The sequence below is a fragment of the Giraffa tippelskirchi genome, chromosome 13 (assembly GCF_054371585.1).
Source record: "Giraffa tippelskirchi isolate mGirTip1 chromosome 13, T2T-mGirTip1v1.2.pri, whole genome shotgun sequence".
NCBI classification, from domain to species: domain Eukaryota; kingdom Metazoa; phylum Chordata; class Mammalia; order Artiodactyla; family Giraffidae; genus Giraffa; species Giraffa tippelskirchi.
Window position 1 is genome coordinate 61,153,933 of NC_137287.1, and position 17,838 is coordinate 61,171,770.

Sequence of the window (17,838 nt, forward strand, 5' to 3'; positions counted from 1 at the left end):
TGTGTGTGTTACTGCTGGGCCCTGTCTTTTAAAGATGTAAAAGTTGTTTGTGAAACTTTAATGATTTTGATATTTCAAATATATCTTTTTCATTTTATTTTTGGGAAATTTGTTTTTCTTTTATTAAAATAATAATAAATCCCTTGAAGCTAATTTCCAAGATGGCTTAATTATTTGAACAAAACACTTTTTCTTTGAGAATCCTGTAGTCTAAGAATTTGAAGGTAGAGGTGTTGAATTATTTCTATTTCAGGATTTTGCAGTTCTGTTACTTTGTGAAACTCAGAGCAGCATCAAATATCAGAGCTGAAAGGGACTCTGGAGGCTGTCCACCAGGGCCTTTTGATCTTTGGTGACCTAGGTCCCCTTTCGATAAATACCAAAAAATGGTTAATGCAATCTGAAACTCAAAGCAAATTAAAATGGAATATTCTCTCCCCCAAACCAAATTAAAACAATATACTGGAGTGTTGTTCTTCTATCTTTTTGTAATTCACAAGTGGCTTTGATGTTCTGATGCATCTGAGGGAATGATTGACTAAATTAACTCCCTTATTTCATAGATGAAAAGACTGAGATCCAAAGGTTCCAAGAGTCTTCATCTTCTCTGCATCTTAAGAGCAGATCTGGGTCAAGAACCCAGACATCCTTGCTGCTTGCTGTTTTGCCCACAAACACCCCCTCCCACCGCCCAGATCTTTAAGGCTACATTCACATGTGAGGGAGGTCTCTCTCCAGGATTGTCTTCCTGTCACTGATAATTCTGGAAGGTTATTCTGATTTAATGTTGTCCCAGCGGGATGGAGCAAAGGCCCAGAGAGACTTCTCAGGCCTGCCTAGTCCATGGGTCCTAGTGTATTTTTATTCACTTTCTTTCCTTCTAGACCATCTGTACCATCATGACATAGAAACACTTCTCTGGTATAACTTCTGGGGAATAAGGAGACAACATTTAAATCTGAAAATAGATTCATTTTTGAAATAAAATTTGAGCCTTTCACCATACTGATAGGTCTTATTGATAGTTTTCCCTGAACAATTCAACATGTCTTTTTATTTTTATTTTTTTATTTTTTATTTTTTTTATCAACATGTCTTTTAAAACATATGCTGATTTGGGGACTTCCCTGGTGGTCCAGTGGCTAAGACTCCATGGTCCTAATGCAGGGGGCCCAGGTTTGATTCCTGGTCAGGGAACTAGGTCCCACATGCCACAAGATTGAAGATCCTGTGTGCTGCAACTAAGACCCGGTACAGTCAAAGAGATAAATATTTTTTAAAATAAATAAAACATTAAAAAAATAAACTTATACTGATTTGTTCTTTGTGTTTTTTTAACAGTGTATCTGGTGGAGAGCTGTTTGACCGGATAGTGGAGAAAGGATTTTACACAGAGAAAGACGCTAGCACTCTGATCCGCCAGGTCTTGGATGCTGTCTACTATCTCCATAGAATGGGTATTGTCCACAGAGACCTCAAGGTGAGGCCTTCGCTTAGCAACACTCTAACTGCTTTCCAACCCACAATGCACCTGTCAGGAGAGGATGGGCTCCAGAGGAGGGATGAGGTTGCCTTGATTTGGAATATGGGTGGAATGAATGGTGGGCTTTGCCTACTATTAGTTGTCAAGGCCTTTGGGACCCAGAAGTGCCTTGAAAAATGATGAAGATCAATGGGCCTGGCCATTGTTTGGGACATTTAATAACCATTTTGCATCAAAAGGGCCATGGGAGAGGTAGGTTGTATATTGGCTCAAGCTTGTCTAAAGGGTAATTTTGTTCAAGACATAGAGGCCATGAAGACCCCTTGCTCAGTGCAGTTCTTTAGTCTTTTCCCAATTGCGGCCCTGCTTCAGCACAGTCCACTACATGGGAAAAAAAAAAAAAGGGAGCAGCTGGTAGAGGGATGAGATGAGGGAGAAAGGAAATTGAAGATTATCAGGAAAGACAGATTAAATGACCTACAAGTACAGCCTTCTCCCTGTGTCCTGTCTGTTCCATTCTTATCTTTTCCCTACTATATTTAGGAATACTCATCCTTTACTAATAGCATTGAAGGATCTGGGCCTCGGTCACCTTGGCTCAAAGGTCCCAGTAGATGCTGAATGGTAGGTATCATAGTACCAAGCTGCTGCTGCTAAGTTGCTTCAGTCATGTCCGATTCTGTGCGACCCCATAGACGGCAGCCCACCAGGCTCCTTCGTCCCTGGGATTCTCCAGGCAAGAATACTGGAGTGGATTGCCATTTCCTTCTCCAGTGCATGAAAGTGAAAAGTGAAAGTGAAGTCACTCAGTCGTGTCTGACTCTTCGCGACCCCATGGGCTGCAGCCTACCAGGCTCCTCCATCCATGGGGTTTCCTAGGCAAGAGTACTGGAGTGGGGTGCCATTGCCTTCTCTGATAGTACCAAGAGTAAGGATCAAACATACCAATTTGATGAACAGAAAAAATCGGTGTAATTGACCTGAAACTATAAAGTGGCTTCATTCTACAGTAGGTCCAGGCCCAGCCCCCAGGGCTCACTGACCGGTCAAGATGGAAACCCTACCCATTACACATATGCACCACTCCTGTCAGAAACACAGGGATTATATTGTACTGAAGCCATGCTGTTCACAACTATGGGCAGTCTAAATCAATGTAAAGAATAAATCATAAACATGTTAAAACAGAATGTTAAGATTTGTCCATTATCTAGTACTGGGTGTCGGGGTGTAAACTGGTATAGCTTTTTCTTTCATAGGGACTCACTGTAAAATTTTTTCTTCTGTTCTCCATGTTAATCTTTTCCCGGTGACTGGAGTAGTGGCTCCCAAATGTTAGCCTACATCAGACTTGTCTGCATTTGTGCAAGCTAAGCCCAACTCGGTGCGACCCCATTGACTGTAGCCGCCAGGCTCTTCTGTCCATGGGATTCTCCAGGCAAGAATACTGGAGTGGGTTGCCATGCCCTCCTCCAGGGGATCTTCCTGACCCAGGGGTTGAACCTGCATCTCTTATGTCTCCTGCATTGACAGGCAGGTTCTTTACCACTAGCGAAGACTTATCTGCACGGCTGGTGAGAAACAGATTCCTGGCCCTCCCCCAGAGGTTCTGACTCTGCAGGTCTGCAGAGGGGCCTGGGAACTTGCCTTTCTAAGGGGTTTATGGGTGATACTGATGTTGGCCTGGGAACCACACTTGGAGAACCACTGGATGAGGGTATTTGAGGACGTTGATGGAGTTCTTACAGCCTTTATAGGCTTCTCGATGGGTGAAATGGGTTGTGAGCACAAGTAGGTAATCTCCAGGACATTGGGGGTCCTTCAGAGGGCCAGGTTAGGGCTCGGTGAGGCCACGTGGCACCTCCATGCCAAGCAGCAGAGCCTTTTCTGCTCACTTGTGTTCTCACCAAATGCCAATTCTGTGTTTTAGGCCTCAGCAAACAACTCTTCCTAAACAAGTTCGTTTGGTGACTGTGAAGATGTGATATGATGGTCAAGTTGTCTATACTCACTGGAAGTCCAGTCTAAGCAGATAAGCCATTTCCTAGATGGGCAATGTCTATTTCCCCTTAGAAAGACAGATTGGCTGCATGGGAGACAGGGGTTTTTATACTCAGATAATGCTTTTGGAGAAGTACATATGTCTCCCAGCTGGTAGAACTTTAAGATCACTAGGCTTATCACTGTGGCAAGAACATTACCATTTTAGGACAGTTTTGTGATCTCTTTATAGAGGCACAGAGAAGTTTTATGTATGTGGAGGAAGTTGGGATTCAGAAGTTAAACTTTCATAAACCTCTAAAAAACTTAACATTGTGATCTAGGCCAGGGAAATAGAGGATTTTACGGTTGGGTTAATTTAAGATTAGGCGGCTTCCCTGGTGGCTCAATGTTGAAGAATCTGCTTGCCAGTGCAGGAGACACAAATTCGATCCCTGATTCAGGAAGATCCCACATGCTGCGGAGCAACTAAGCCCATGCAGCACAACTACTGAGCCTGAGTGCTGCAGCTATTGAAGCCCTTGCACCTTAGAGCCCCATGCTCTGCAAGAAGAGAAGCCACCTCAATGAGAAGCCCACACACCACAACTGGAGAATAGTCCTCCTTGCGGCAACTGGAGAAAAGCCCATGTAGCAATAACACAGCCAAAAATAAATAAATAAAATTATTTTTAAAAAGATTAGAGCATAACTTAGGATACTACTCAGCCCCCACATATGAACATACCTCTTTCTCCCTTCGGAAAGGCATTCCTGTGTCTTCTTGTCCCAGGAAGCTACTGAAGATCCTCAGTTGCCCTTTTTTCAAAGCAAGAGAAGCGTCCTTGCTGCCTCCTTGTATTGGGGAGAGGCTGCACTGTTGGCCTTTGAAGCTGGATCATTCTTTGTTGGGGGAGGTTATCCCATGCACGAGGACATGTTTAGCAGCATCCCTCGTCTCTGCCCATGAGACGCTGTACCACTCCTGAAGTTTAGACCACCAGAAATGTCTCTTGGCATTGCCAGGTGTCCCTTGGGGGGTGAAAGATATCACTGGATTAGGGGTATGATTATATGTAGCATGAACTCTACAGGAAATGTTGATTCAAATCTTTTAAAAACTTACATGAACAAGGGTTGGAATTGACATCCCAAGTCATGTGTTGGCCACCAGTTGTCTTGCAAACATGCATAAAATGCAGAAAAAATAATCTTTTATGTGAGTCCTGGGCCTCATAGGACCCCAGGCAGGATTGTAAGATCCCCTCTGTCCCCTCATCACCTCATCACCCACAGCCCTCCTTCTGCCAGACGGGGGCCTCCACCCACATTATCCCTGAGCCTATCTTCTCTCCTACTTTCTTCTCTGTTCCCCCTACTTCCCCCTCCATCCTGAAAAGTCTTGCTGTCTTTACTAAATCTTGAGACAAGTAAAAGTATTGACCTAACCTGAGAATGACCAGCTGATTGAATCCTCGTCAGTAGTTGTCCTTCGGAAGAGCCATTTATTGATCCAAATGCATCTTCTGTAGGAAGAAGATGTAAGGAGAGATTCTGGGCCCTTAGGCCATCTGCTGCCTGGATGTAGCCTTGTCTAGGAGCATGAGATCCTTGACAGCTGCAGAAGCACTGTCAGGGATAGGAAGTTTTAAAATCAGAAACTTTAAAAAAAAATCTCTCAGCTCCCATGATTGGATTCTTACTCTTCACCAAATGCTAATCCCTAAACGTTCAGAAAAGCCACATGCACTGTTTGGTTAGATTATTTCCCTCTGCTTTCTGAGCATTATTGTTTCCACTATTGATTGGCCCATTTTATTCTAGTTTAAAACTCACTGAAAACATCCGCAAACATACATTGGATTTTCTTCTAATCTCATGCTTTGTCCACAAGATTCATATCCCTGTGGTTGATGAATGCTGTTCCTTTTTATCTTGTTATTTTGGGTGAAGGGTAGTATTTTGGGGGGATTCTGTTAAAGGAAAAATAAATTGGTTCTGACACATGTTCAAATGGTAAGGAATGTTTTATTCAAAACTCCTGCAAGAGGGACATTGCATTAGGGGAGAGAGTTGGGCTCCACTTCAAGTTCAGCAAGGACACATGAGGATGTAAAACTGTTGAGCAGAGTGAAGGGTCATGGATGGAAAATTACTAAGAGGAGATGGCAAGGGTAGAGGGATTCTTGCTCAACAGCTCCTTAGGGTTCCATAAGCCCCTCCCCCATTTTTTGCCAGGAACACCCAAGTTCCCCAGTTTTCCACAAGATGCCATGCAGGTGAAATTTCAACGTCTCCCAGTTTGCCCCAGGGTTGTCACTGTTAAGCCCCTCCCATGTAGATAACCACGAAGGTGCCACTGACGTGCAGAACGGGAGTGGAAACAAAGTTATAATCAGACCTTTGCAGCATGTGGGGAATTACTGCTTCCTGAACTCTGACATTTACAGTCCGGGAAGCACAGGAGGAGCCATCACTCCGTGTTCTACAGAAACACAAGCAGAGGCTTCTAGTTCTTGAGGACATGTGGCAAGAAAGTTCTGGATCCTCCACGTCGATGCATTCCAGGATGACCTCCCTCTGCTTCCCAGGGAGCAGAGTGTGCAGGCATCAGCTGGCTCAGGAAAGTGGGGTGTGTAATGCATGTGCAGAGCTGCAGGACACAGTAGGTTTCCGAGATCTGGGAGAGAGACCCTGAGGTCAGAGGCAGGCTGCTGACAAGGGTCAGGAAAAAAAGAAACCACAGAACACCTGGAAAAGCAGCATTCTTTCTGGGAACCTCCTTTCCCCTAACCCAGCAAATGAATTGACATGTCTGGAAGGCATTTACTTTCTAGTTGCTTCAGTATATACTTCATTTTTTTTAATTAGAGAAAATACTAATAAGGGAAATGGACTCACATTTCTTGAAAATCCATAAATGCCCCAATACTAGGTAAGGCCCCCACATTGCTTTCATTAAATGCTGCTTTTCTTCAGGTATTTACTGTGTCTAAAGCTCAAGTCTGTCCTTCCACTGTCATTAAGTTTTGGTGAGTTGGTGAGGCTCCCACAATTAACCCAGCTATCAACATAGTTTGTAAATTTTTTTTTTCTACTTTTCTTTCTAGCCTGAGAACCTGTTGTACTACAGTCAAGATGAGGAGTCCAAAATCATGATCAGCGACTTTGGATTGTCCAAAATGGAAGGCAAAGGAGACGTGATGTCCACAGCGTGTGGGACCCCAGGCTATGTCGGTAAGGACTTTGCGTGTATATTTTCCCACTTGTCAGCCTGATCACTTGTTTTTAGCATTCGATCCTGGCACCTGCCTTCGTTTCCCTTGAGGGAGGAATAAAAAGATTGAGAGACACTGGAACAAGTTTCAAGGGATGTGGTTTCCCCTGAAACCTTCCCCTGAAATCCTGTTTGATTTGGGTGTGAGCCTGTGTGGAGGCCAGGAATTGATTTGGGTCAGTTCCCTGTTTCTAAGACTAGAAATACAGCACATGTATGTATGTTTTCAAGTATTTACAGTGACACGTTGAGACAGCAGTAAGGTGCAGTCACACGCGAAACATTTAAATGCTGAGATAGGCACAAGTAGAAAGAAAATATTGATAAGAGAAGTCTGGTTCAAACCTTGACCAAGTCACTCTCTAGGGCTGTTCGCCAATCCTTACCTGTCCTGGAGAAGCCAAAAATTAAAAATTTTCCTACAATCAGAACCCCAGCTCCTTTGTCCCAGACACAACAGAATGCAGAAAAGGTTGTGGCAGCTCTGAGCGCTCAAATACCAAGAATCCTCTTCCATCTTCTGGGGGCCTGGAGAAAGGCCATTGGAGCTGTGTATGAAGTTAGACTTCATTTACAGGACTGTATTCATTCCTCCAGCAAATGTACACTCAGGTGCCTGCTATGTGCTCGATGCTGTCCTAGGCACTGGAGTGAAGACCATGAATGAGATGGGGCACCTGCCCTCATGGAGCTGACATTTTAGTTGGGAAGGACAGACAGCAAAGAAACAGGTGAACAGGGGCGTTTCAGACCTTGCATGCTATGAAGAAGATATAACGGGGGTATGGGACAGAGTGACAAGTGTGAGGAAGAGTTGGGATTAAGGGGACAGGAGGAGACCTGGGCATTGGCCTTCATGACGAGAAGCAGCCCCAGCCACGGGAAGGTTAGGAGACAGAGCGTTCCGAGTGGAGGTACCAGCTGGTGCTGGGGAGAGAGTACAAGCTGGGAAGGTCTAAGAGCCGGAGAAATGGAAATTGGTAAAGACTTTTGGGAAACAGAGACCAAGGCTGAATTCTTATCATACAAACCATGATGGCTTTTCCTAGTGATAACAGTAAACCTGCCGTTAAGGAGAAGAGGTGAAGTTATATGACCAATGTCATGTGATCTTCCCAGGCAGGCTGAAGGAAGCAGGCGTCATATAGAACAAGTGTGGGGCCCCGAGCATTGTGAAAAACTCCAAATGACCTTGGAGACACTTCAGGGCCCTTCAAGTGCTTGCATGATAATGGGAGTTAAGTCATCCCTATTCATGTCACAACCATTGCACTCTTAAAGGAACTTGGGGAGAAAAAAACAGAATGAGGGGAATAGAAAGAAGCCACAGATTTGGGAGAAAATCATGACGGTGTAAATGTGTGAGGGGAGGAAAAGACATGCTCAGCACCTCTTAGCTCTTGACTGTCCCTGGGTTTTGTCCCTGGGTTGTGTATTTGCACTGGACAGAGAAGGGAGAATGTTCTGATCATGTCTGAGGAGGCAGCACATCTGATGGAGGTGCATGGGAGGGTAAGTTGTCCCTGTTCTAGGATAGAAAAGTGATGGTTTCAGGAAGAGCCTGGAGCCCACCAAGAGAACTCAGAATGGTGGCTGTGGTGTGAGATGTGTGGGAAGATACACTTGTATGCCTGGGGGTGGTGCCATGGGTGGAAATGTGAGTGTGTGTGGTGTGTGTGTGTAGAATTTCTCCAGGTTAGTCCAAGCCACCAAGCAAGCAGCAAGTAACAATGAATGAGACAGGCTATTCTTATTTCTCTTAAAAGACAGGGAGGGAAAAAGCCTGCTCCAACTGTGGTGAACCATAGGCATCAGAAGATGGACAGGCCTTTGAGGTCATGGGGTCCAGTCTCCTGGCCAGAATGGCCTTGCTGTGTCTCACTGGGGATGCTGTAGCCACCCAGCTCCCCTTGGGGACAGCGGGTTCAGATGTCCTGACACAGAATGTGCATATTTACATATGGGTCACATCGTTCTCATATTTGGCTCTGATGTTGGAAAGCTCTAGCACTTTCTAAATTGATTTCTGCTTTTTTGCATTTGGCAGAGCTGGTGGAACGGCAGTCTCTTTGGGTTTCTAAGTGGCTGCCATCTGAGTGGTCTGGTTCTGTTTAGACGTCAGATGCTGATGGGGCTGGGAACTGGGACTGACATTTGGATGTGGCCTTTGCTCTTATCATCCTGCATTGTGGCGAGTGGAGCCATCAGGGAATTCTGTCATCAGATACAGGTTTGCTTTCAATGAGGAGAGAGAGGAGGAGGACCGTGGGAATGGAGCCTTTCTGCTTGTTCATATTTATTAAGCACCAAGACTGCTGAGAGACCTCTTGAAGCAAAGAAGGGGCAACATTGGGGAGCTTGTATCTCTGTAGACACGCCTTGGGCAGTGAGCAGCTGAACTCAGGCTGTTTCTCCCCCACAGTCTGTGTGGCATGCTCCTGTTTGACCATCAAAGCCCATTACATAACCCTCTTTTGGTTGCTATCCCAACATCCATCGTCTCCTTTGTATCTTAGTTCTTTTCCTTTTCTCATCATGGCCCTGATCGCATTGCATCTGGGTCCATCTTTATTTGTGTCTCTCTGCTCCAGTAGGGCAGGGGCTGTGCTTTCTGATCTTTGCACAGACGCATGTTGAATAAACACCTAAGCTTATGAACATCAGTGATTTTTTTCTCTGTTCCCCTACCATTCATTCAGGATGCAATTATTGAATTCCTGTTATGTGTCATGCACAGTAGTGTGGTGTTAGGAATACAAATATGGGTTAGATAGACAGACTCTCTGATCTCAAAATGTTCATAGTCTTGTGAGAGACAGAGGGCTTAACAGGTGAATTGAATAATGTATGGTAAGTGCCACACTATGCATCATTCTAGGATTATTTATTTAGTGCCTACCTTCTGTTCTAGGCACTAGGGATGTATCTGTAGAAAGAAAGAAAAAAGAAATATAAAAATCCTCAGTCTCTTGGTACTTATGTTTGAGATAGAGACAGACTATAGGCTAATAGATGTATTAATTAATATCTTAGATGGTGATGCGTGCTGTGCAGAAAAATAAAGCAGGAAAGAGAATAGGAAGTGTCTGTGTGTGTGTGTGTGTATATGTGTGTGTCTGAGCAGGAAAAAGAAGAGGAAGTGTCTCTGGTTATGTAGAGAGAATGGAGATAAAAAGTGTTCATCATCCATCACAAAGGCACTGGTTGTCACTTTTATACCATCTAGTAACTTTGCTTTTTAAACAAATGGACAACAATGTGCAGTTTTTGGACTACGTGGCCACTGGTTTAAAAGATGCTGACTTTGTTTTTTCATTCAGTTTTGTGGGAAAAGGGGACTTGTATATAAGGTCAGTCCTGCTCCCTCAGAATGATGTTAAATGTGGCTAACAGTGTAGGTACAGAACTGTAGTTAGTTGTGTATTTGTGATTTTTATCACTCTGTTTGTTTGTGATAAACAGATGCTGTGATAAACTGTGATAGACAGTTTATCCCTTGTGATAAACTCCAAGGGATCTTCCCAACCCAGGGATCAAACCTGGGTCTCCCACATGGCAGGCAGATTCTTTACCATCTGAGCCACCAGGGAAGTCCCTGTATCTCTCTTCAGTGACACTTTATTTAATATTATTATTGATTCATTAATGTTGATTTCAGGCCAACAGCACTGTAACTCATGCCTAAGTGAAGTTTACTGAATACACGCTTTCTCCCTAAGGCACACCCAGCCTTCTTGGGCTTGGGGGCCCTGGACAGCACCTTGGCACTGACACCTGGGGGCCTTTTTTAATAGCGAAGTCGACAAAAGGCACAAAAATGACGGAAAATGTGGCAGTAACTGGACCATGAAAACAATGCTGCTGACAGTGTGAGAGATGAAACAAGAGGACAGAGCGTTGCTGCGTGTGCCCCCGGCTGGGAGCGAGCACCACGGGCAACTCTGGGTTCTGGCCACTCTGGGCAGGTCTACAGATAAACACAAAAGCATCCCAAGTATTGATCTGGGGGCTGCAAATGGATTTTAGCAAGTAGGCAAATTCACAGATACGGAACCCATAAGTAGTGGGGATGGACATTATTTGGGAACTGATAGCTTCTGATGCATTGTATTTGTTTGTTTTGTGGGGGGTTGGTTCTGCTGTACCTCATGCAGGATCTTGGTTCCCCAGCCAGGGATTGAACCAGCACCCCCTGCAGTGAAAGCTCAGGAGTCCTAACCACTAGACCACCAGGGAAGTTCCCTCTGATGCATTTTAAAGCCAAGAACCTCAATGGAATCTGCAAGGGGAGGGGTGCAGGCTGCGAACAGGTGTAGAAGGAGGAGGGAACGGTCCGGGTTGAGTCCTGGGGACTTGGAGGGACAGAGAAGGGACAGGGGTGAAGGGGGAAGAGAAGCGGGAGAGCGCGGCATTTGGACAGTGCTTCAGGGAGGACGAAGTGCCCTGTGTCAGTGGTGGCTGTTAATTCAGGTAAGATGAAGATTGAGGAGTGGGGACCACTGTTTGGGGGAGCTTGAATTGTGGATTAATTGAGTAATCAGGTATTTCTGTGGGAACCTGGTAGTCAGAGTTAATGCTGGAGAGAAGAGTGCCGTCAACCCTGGGAACGGACCCTGCCCCATCCACCTGCCGCCCCCCCCACCCCGCCCCCCGCCCAGCAGTCTGATGGGGACACTATTTGGGACCTTGGACACGGACCTTGGACCATAGCCATGACCTCCTTTTTGCCCCGGCCATTTTTGATTTGAACAGGGCATGGCCATTGGGCATTTCCAGGAGAGAAGGAAGAGAGTATCTCTCCGGCTGCCCATCCTGGGGGTCCTGACCTCCCCCTGCCCCCCAGGCCCAAGCCAGCAGCAGAGGACGGCTGTCAGCTTTAGTGCAGAATCCTTCCCGTCATGCTGGTTTCAGTTGGCAGGTGCAGTTGTTTTGTTGTTGTGTCAGTTATCACCTAAATGAATCTGCAAGTGAATAGTTTTACCATCATTACTTCAATTTAAATGAGTTCTCTAATAATGAAGTAATACTGGAAAAATGGATGTTTAGCTCACATATCCCAATACACGTGGTACCTTGGGAGAAAGCAAAGGAATCTGAGTGCTTTGAACTTCACCCTTGACCCTTAGCAGCTGCTAAGGGTCCTTGTTGTTGTTGTTGTTCAGTCGCTAAGTTGTGTCTGACTCTTTGCAACCCCATGGACCCTGCCAGGCTCCTCTGTCCATGGGATTTTCCAGGCAAGAATAGTGGAGTGGGTAGCCATTTCCTCCTCCAGAGGATCTTCCTGACCCAGAGATGGAACCCGAGTCTCCTGCACTGGCAGGCAGATTCTTTACTGCTGAGTTACCAGGGAAGCCATGAGGTCCTTACACAGCCTGTATACAGAACCTGGTCCTGGGCTGGGTGTCAGGTCACTGATGACAGGATTGCAGGCATCTCCATATAGGTGTTTCGGTGTATTGCATTCCTACTGCAGGCAGCCCCTAGGGCTCTGTCGACACCTGGGGCTGCTCCAGTACATTATGGCCAGTGGGCAACTTGGACCCATATAAGGGATCACGTTTGCAGTATCTAGTAACTGACATTGCAGAAGCAACCTCACAGTATGGGTAAGAGGGGGATTGGTGAGGGCTAGAACCACAAGGGAGGAGACTCATAGAGGAGGCAGGATTTGAAGGCAGGGTAGAAGCTGGGCCAAGATCAAGGGAGTGATGGATGCAGGCAAGCAGGAGATCAAAGATCCAGGGTTGTGAATGACTTCAGGTATACAGGGCCTAGGGGGATGAGCAGACTCACTTGGCTTGGAGGGCGGACATACATTAATAAGTCTTTGGAGAGAATTTAGGAGAAACATCAGGCTGTCTGGTGACGATCAGCTCCTCAGGGTAACAAGGTGACCGTCAATATGGTGCAGACCTGGATTTAGAATCCATTTAATTGAGCCAAATGTAACATTCCCCTGGGCACCGCCAATAAGAAATAAAAGTCAGAGCTGAAAAGTTTGTAGCATTACTTATGCGACTTGCTCTGCTGCATTAATTAAAATAGCAACGAGCTCTCCTGAATCACTAAACAGAAACAATAAGTCACAGAAAGCGTTCATATCAGTCATGTAATTGATAAGAGGCTAGAGATGACAAATGTACTTCTGTTTGGTAGGGAAAAGCCTATGTTTGATTTCTAGATAATTGCTATTTGCACACTGGTGTGATTTCTCAGATTCTATGGGGAAAATTCTATTAGAAAATTAAGTTCTTCTAAAAGAACTTTGAACCTTTGTCTCTGGATTAAGTGACGAAGTGCCTCACCAGAGGGCAAGCCTGCGCTCTTACTGATTCTTCCAGAGAACAGTCTTTCTTTTTCAGAGATTGCAAGCTTCTTTTTCAAAAGGGCGAAAAGGCAGGGGTGGTGCTCGGTGGTGCTCTCTGATGTTTGCCTTTGAGCTCCATGAGACTTTCTTTTTCCATCGAGCTTTTTGAGTGATAATCCCTTACTTTGCAGTCTTCCATTTGGAACCACTTTTTCATTATTGGATGTTCCTCAGAAATAAGGAGAGAAGCCTTTCTGTCTGAGCTGTCATTGTGTTTATAAGCAGAACTGTATCTTGGTCCTTTAGAAGGTCCCTCATTGTGATGTTACTCAAACTGTGAAGAAGGAGGCATTCCAGTCTCTTCTCATAACTTAGTTGCCTGCAGAGATGTTGCTGAAGGCTTTGATCTATCCCTGGCTTAACGTGTCTGAAATCGTTTAGACAAGTTTTGTGTGTTCTCCTCTAAATGGAAATGGAGAACAGTTGATCAGCATTCTTGGCATATTTTTTCACTGTTAGAGAAATTTTTTTAATTCATGAGATCATTGCATTGTGAAAACTTGATAAGGAGCTTGGGGTTTGGATGAGATCTTGGAACCAGGGATTCCAGGAACCAGGGTTTCATGTTGGGATGAAGACTCTCAAAGCTGCCCAGCCTGTAGTTGGTGGCCATCACAACAGGGGGTCTTGAATGTGCGATTCTATCTCTGCCACTGGTTACTTGTAAGGAAGGCCTGAGCCATCCCTTAAACTCTTGGGTTCTCAGTTTCTTGTTTGTAAAATAAGCCTGCTGAACTGATTATCAAATCAGGTCCCACTGCTCTCTACTTACAAAAACGATACTCATGTTGATAGAAAGGAAAGGTACCTCTAATCAGAACACCAGCAATCTGGGGAGATGGTGGACTCAGTGTCCCCACAAAACCACCTCCCAAGATTCTGCTCTGCCATGAAAGCTTTTAAGGGAAACAGGGAAGTCATCTCGTGAATCACTGAGGCAGGGGGTCAGTCGTCACCCTCCCCCACTGCATACGCACTTGTGTGCTGGCTGGTCGACTCCTCCTGGTCTTTCTTCAGATGTTATGTTGTTCACGCAGTTTGTTTGCAAGATTGCTGAAGAGAAGCTAGGGAAGAGATCTGGTCCTCTGTCAGTTCCTTATTCTTCATTTCTGCTTCTTTGATCTGTGAAAGAACCAACAATGTAGGCAAAGGATTGTATGAACAAAAGATTAGGAAGGTGTGCCAGGGCCGGAGATGAATAGAGCATGGGGGCGCCTGGTTTAAGGTTAGTGATGAGGCAGGACAGAAGGGCCACCTGCAGAGAACTCTTTCCTACTAGGAGCTTTTTCCTGTCAAAAGATGCTTACAGATTGACCTCTGTGACTTTTTTTCTGGTTCTACCATCCTGTTATTTCTACAGACATCTGACTTGGTATCCTTTAAGTGTATAAATATGTATGTGTCAAGGAAATTTAACCATCGTTTTTTCCCCATCTTCATTCAGAACAGACAAGAAAAAAACTCAATTAAGTTGACATCATCCATCTCTTAAGCAAGCTAAGCCACTTGGTTCCTTTTATCTTTCCTCATGGATCCTCTGTTCCTGATGCTTTCATCTTCACTCTTCTGTGTGGTCATTTTCTCCCAGAGAGCTGGGGTTTTATTTGTTGTTCACTTAAATTTTAGTACACGTCTCTGAGCATTATGTCATTGTTCTCACGCTCCCACGCGGTTAGCGTTGAAACAGGATTTTCTGTAACTGATAAATTGTCACACAGATGACTGAGTGGAAGGTCCAGATAAGAACTTCCTCTTTCCTTCTCTCTCAGCAGCTGCTCAGTGACAACCAACAGCAACTGTTTCATCACACTGGGTGCTGCACCCAGACCCCACTTGTCAGAGAGAACGACCCCCCCACCCCACACGTGGGGAGAGTTTTAGAGCAAGACTTTTAGCCTTGACAGTGAATATGGGTGAGGGCGAAAGGTCATGAGCAGAACACAAGCAAAGGGTATGCAGCCCTGCCCTGGAAGAGTCCCCGCCCCCACTAAATCCCTCTTAAAACTGTCTGTGAAGCAGTCTCCATCCTTCTGGAATTCCTTCACAGCTCCTCTCTCCATACTTGAATCCTGGGATGGAATTTCATGGTTTCTGAACTGATACCATTTTGCGGTGATAGAGTGGAAAGAAGCTCTGCCACGTTTTGGAATTTACTCTTTTTTTTTTTCCTTTGAATGATTATAGACCAAAACATTGAAATGAGTGTAACAGTCTTCTTCGTGTTGAAGTGTAGCTCATCAGATTTCAGAAGCGAGGAGGGCTTCAGTGCAAAGGAGCCATCTGGCTGTGGTCACAAACCCTTTAGGGCAGAGGCAGACTCTTGGGACCACCTGCAGGGAACACGTTATGGGGTTATCCATGCCACACTGCTCTGAAATGCCTTACTCAGAACATTTTTCTTCCTCTGTTGCGCTGAGTTCCAGGTCTCTCCCACATTTGAAAACACCAGATACCAGCCACCCTCCCTGTTTTCCACTCCCTTCCCGTTCCTTCCCTGACTCCCATCAGCCACATTTTGGCTTCGGGAGCATTTGAATAGTAACCCAGCTCCAGTCAGACTGGTAATGAGAAACCAGGATGGCGCTTTAATGGGGACTCTTCATGCCTGTGGTAAAATTCAAGAAGCGACTAGGAAAATCCAAGTGAGCTGGTCGTCTGTGATGCATTTTTAGTAAATTATGACTCGAAAAGAGGATGAGAAAGAGCTAAGGAACCTATAACCAGCACAAAGAGAACAAGCTGTCCTGAGAACCTTCTGCTCCTCCTGACTTCTGCAACTTCGGGCTGAAGACAAACCACCAGCAAGGAAGGATTCTGTATTTCAGCTGTGTTTTTGTTTGCCCACAATCCAGATTGCAATACTCTAAATCTAGGTGAAGCAACATTATGCTCACAGTAAAGCCCCTCACTGAGGGTTTTTTCTTTTTGAATACCCCTCCTGCTGAAAATTCTACTGGCAGGAAGCAGATCTGAGTAAACTTGTTCAATACCGCCTCCTCTTTGTAATGCAGCTCTCTCCGAGGCTGGATTCTCCTCTGATATATACACCTGAATCTTATTTGCCTTGATCTTTAGAATTTTATTTACTGTCTCTGAACAGGTCACTGCTGGGAAGAAATGTCCTCTTTCTCTCCCGCTATGTTTTTATTTACAATGTGTTAGTTTCAGGTGTACAGCAAAGTGGTTCAGTTACACATATGCGTGTGTGTATGCATGCATGCTAAGTCGATTCAGTAGTGCCCGACTCTGCGACTGCAAGGACTGTAGCCCGCCAGGCTCCTCTGTCCATGGGATTCTCCATGAAAGAATACTGGAATGGGTTGCCATCTCCTTCTCCAGGGGATCTTCCTCACTCAGGGATCTAACCCATGTCTTTTGTGTCTCGTGCATTGGCAGCCAGGTTCTTTACCACTAGCACCACCTGGGACAGCCCATCTATATCTGCTGGTGCTGCTGCTGCTTAGTCACTTCAGTCATGTCCGACTCTGTGGGACCCTATGGACTGCAGCCTGCCAGGCTCCTCTATCCATGAGATTCTCCAGGCAAGAGTGGTAGAGTAGGTTGTCACGCCCTCCTCCAGGAGATCTTCCTGACCCAGGGATTGAACCTGGGTCTCCTGCATTGCACGCAAATTCTGTACTGCTGTGTTACCAGGGAAGCCCATCTATATCTATGTATTAATATCTATTCTTATTCAGATTCTTTCCCCTTATAGGTTATTAGAAGATATTGAGCTGAGTTCCCTGTGCTATACAGTAGGTCCTTGTTGGATATAGTGGTTTGTATCTCCCATTGTTTCAGTGAAGTCCTTCTTGCCACCTTGATGACACACAAATGTCACTAACCCTTTGGAACTATATTGCACTTTGGTTTAAGGGTCTATCCGTTTATCAACCAGCAGAGTTGCTGTGACCCTTCTCACCACCTGTGGAGATTCCTCAGGGGCAGGAAGACTTGGTTCAAGTGTCCTGGGATGCACATCCATAACATACAGTTGGCTGTCCGGATCCACAGATTCCAAATTCTCAGATTCAACCAAATGCAGATCGAAAATATTTTTTAATTGCCAAAAAGCTCCAAAAAAGCAAAACTTGAATTTTCTGCTTATCAGCAATGATTTATACAGCCTTAACATTGTATAAGGTTTTACAGTTCATCTAGAGATGATTTGAAGTACGTGGGAGGATGTTGTAAATAATATGCAAATACTGTGCCATTTTATGTGTGGGGCTTCAGCAAGGTCAGCCACAGGGAGCGACAGATGAACCTTAGACTAAGCCATAGGCTGGCAGTTTGCCCGTCTGCCTGCCTGCCTGTCTGCTGATGTGATAGGCTACATAGCAGGTTGGATGTTTCAAGTTCATTTTCAAAAACAGAAGCTCATTCAAAGACAGGTAGAGGTGCTACTGCTCTGAGGGCCCCATCAGCTCTATCTCAGAAGTGGCACAGGTGGCAGCAGTTTAACACATTCCAGAGAATTAAGCAGTGCACCCCAGTGTTCATAGTAGCACCATTTATAATAACAAGACAGGGGAGCAGCCTCAATGTCCATCAACAGATGAATAAATAAAGAAGATGTGGTGTGTATATACGTATATATGTATATACATATATACATATGTGTATACACACACACACACACACACACACACACACACACACACACACACAGTGGAATACTACTCAGCCATGAAAAAGAATGAAATAATGCCATTTGCAACAGCATGGATG

At 45.1% G+C, this 17,838-nt stretch overlaps 1 protein-coding gene across 7 annotated transcripts in view; it reads left to right on the forward strand.

Moving 5' to 3' along the window:
- CAMK1D (calcium/calmodulin dependent protein kinase ID) overlaps positions 1–17,838 on the forward strand; it is a 496,165-nt gene that overhangs the window by 432,290 nt on the left and 46,037 nt on the right. For all 7 annotated transcript variants that reach the window (XM_081554101.1, XM_081554100.1, XM_081554105.1 and 4 more), the window contains 2 exons: positions 1,342–1,480; positions 6,574–6,700. In XM_081554101.1, coding sequence (XP_081410227.1) covers positions 1,342–1,480; positions 6,574–6,700 — 266 coding nt within the window. The remainder of the gene's footprint in view (positions 1–1,341; positions 1,481–6,573; positions 6,701–17,838) is intronic.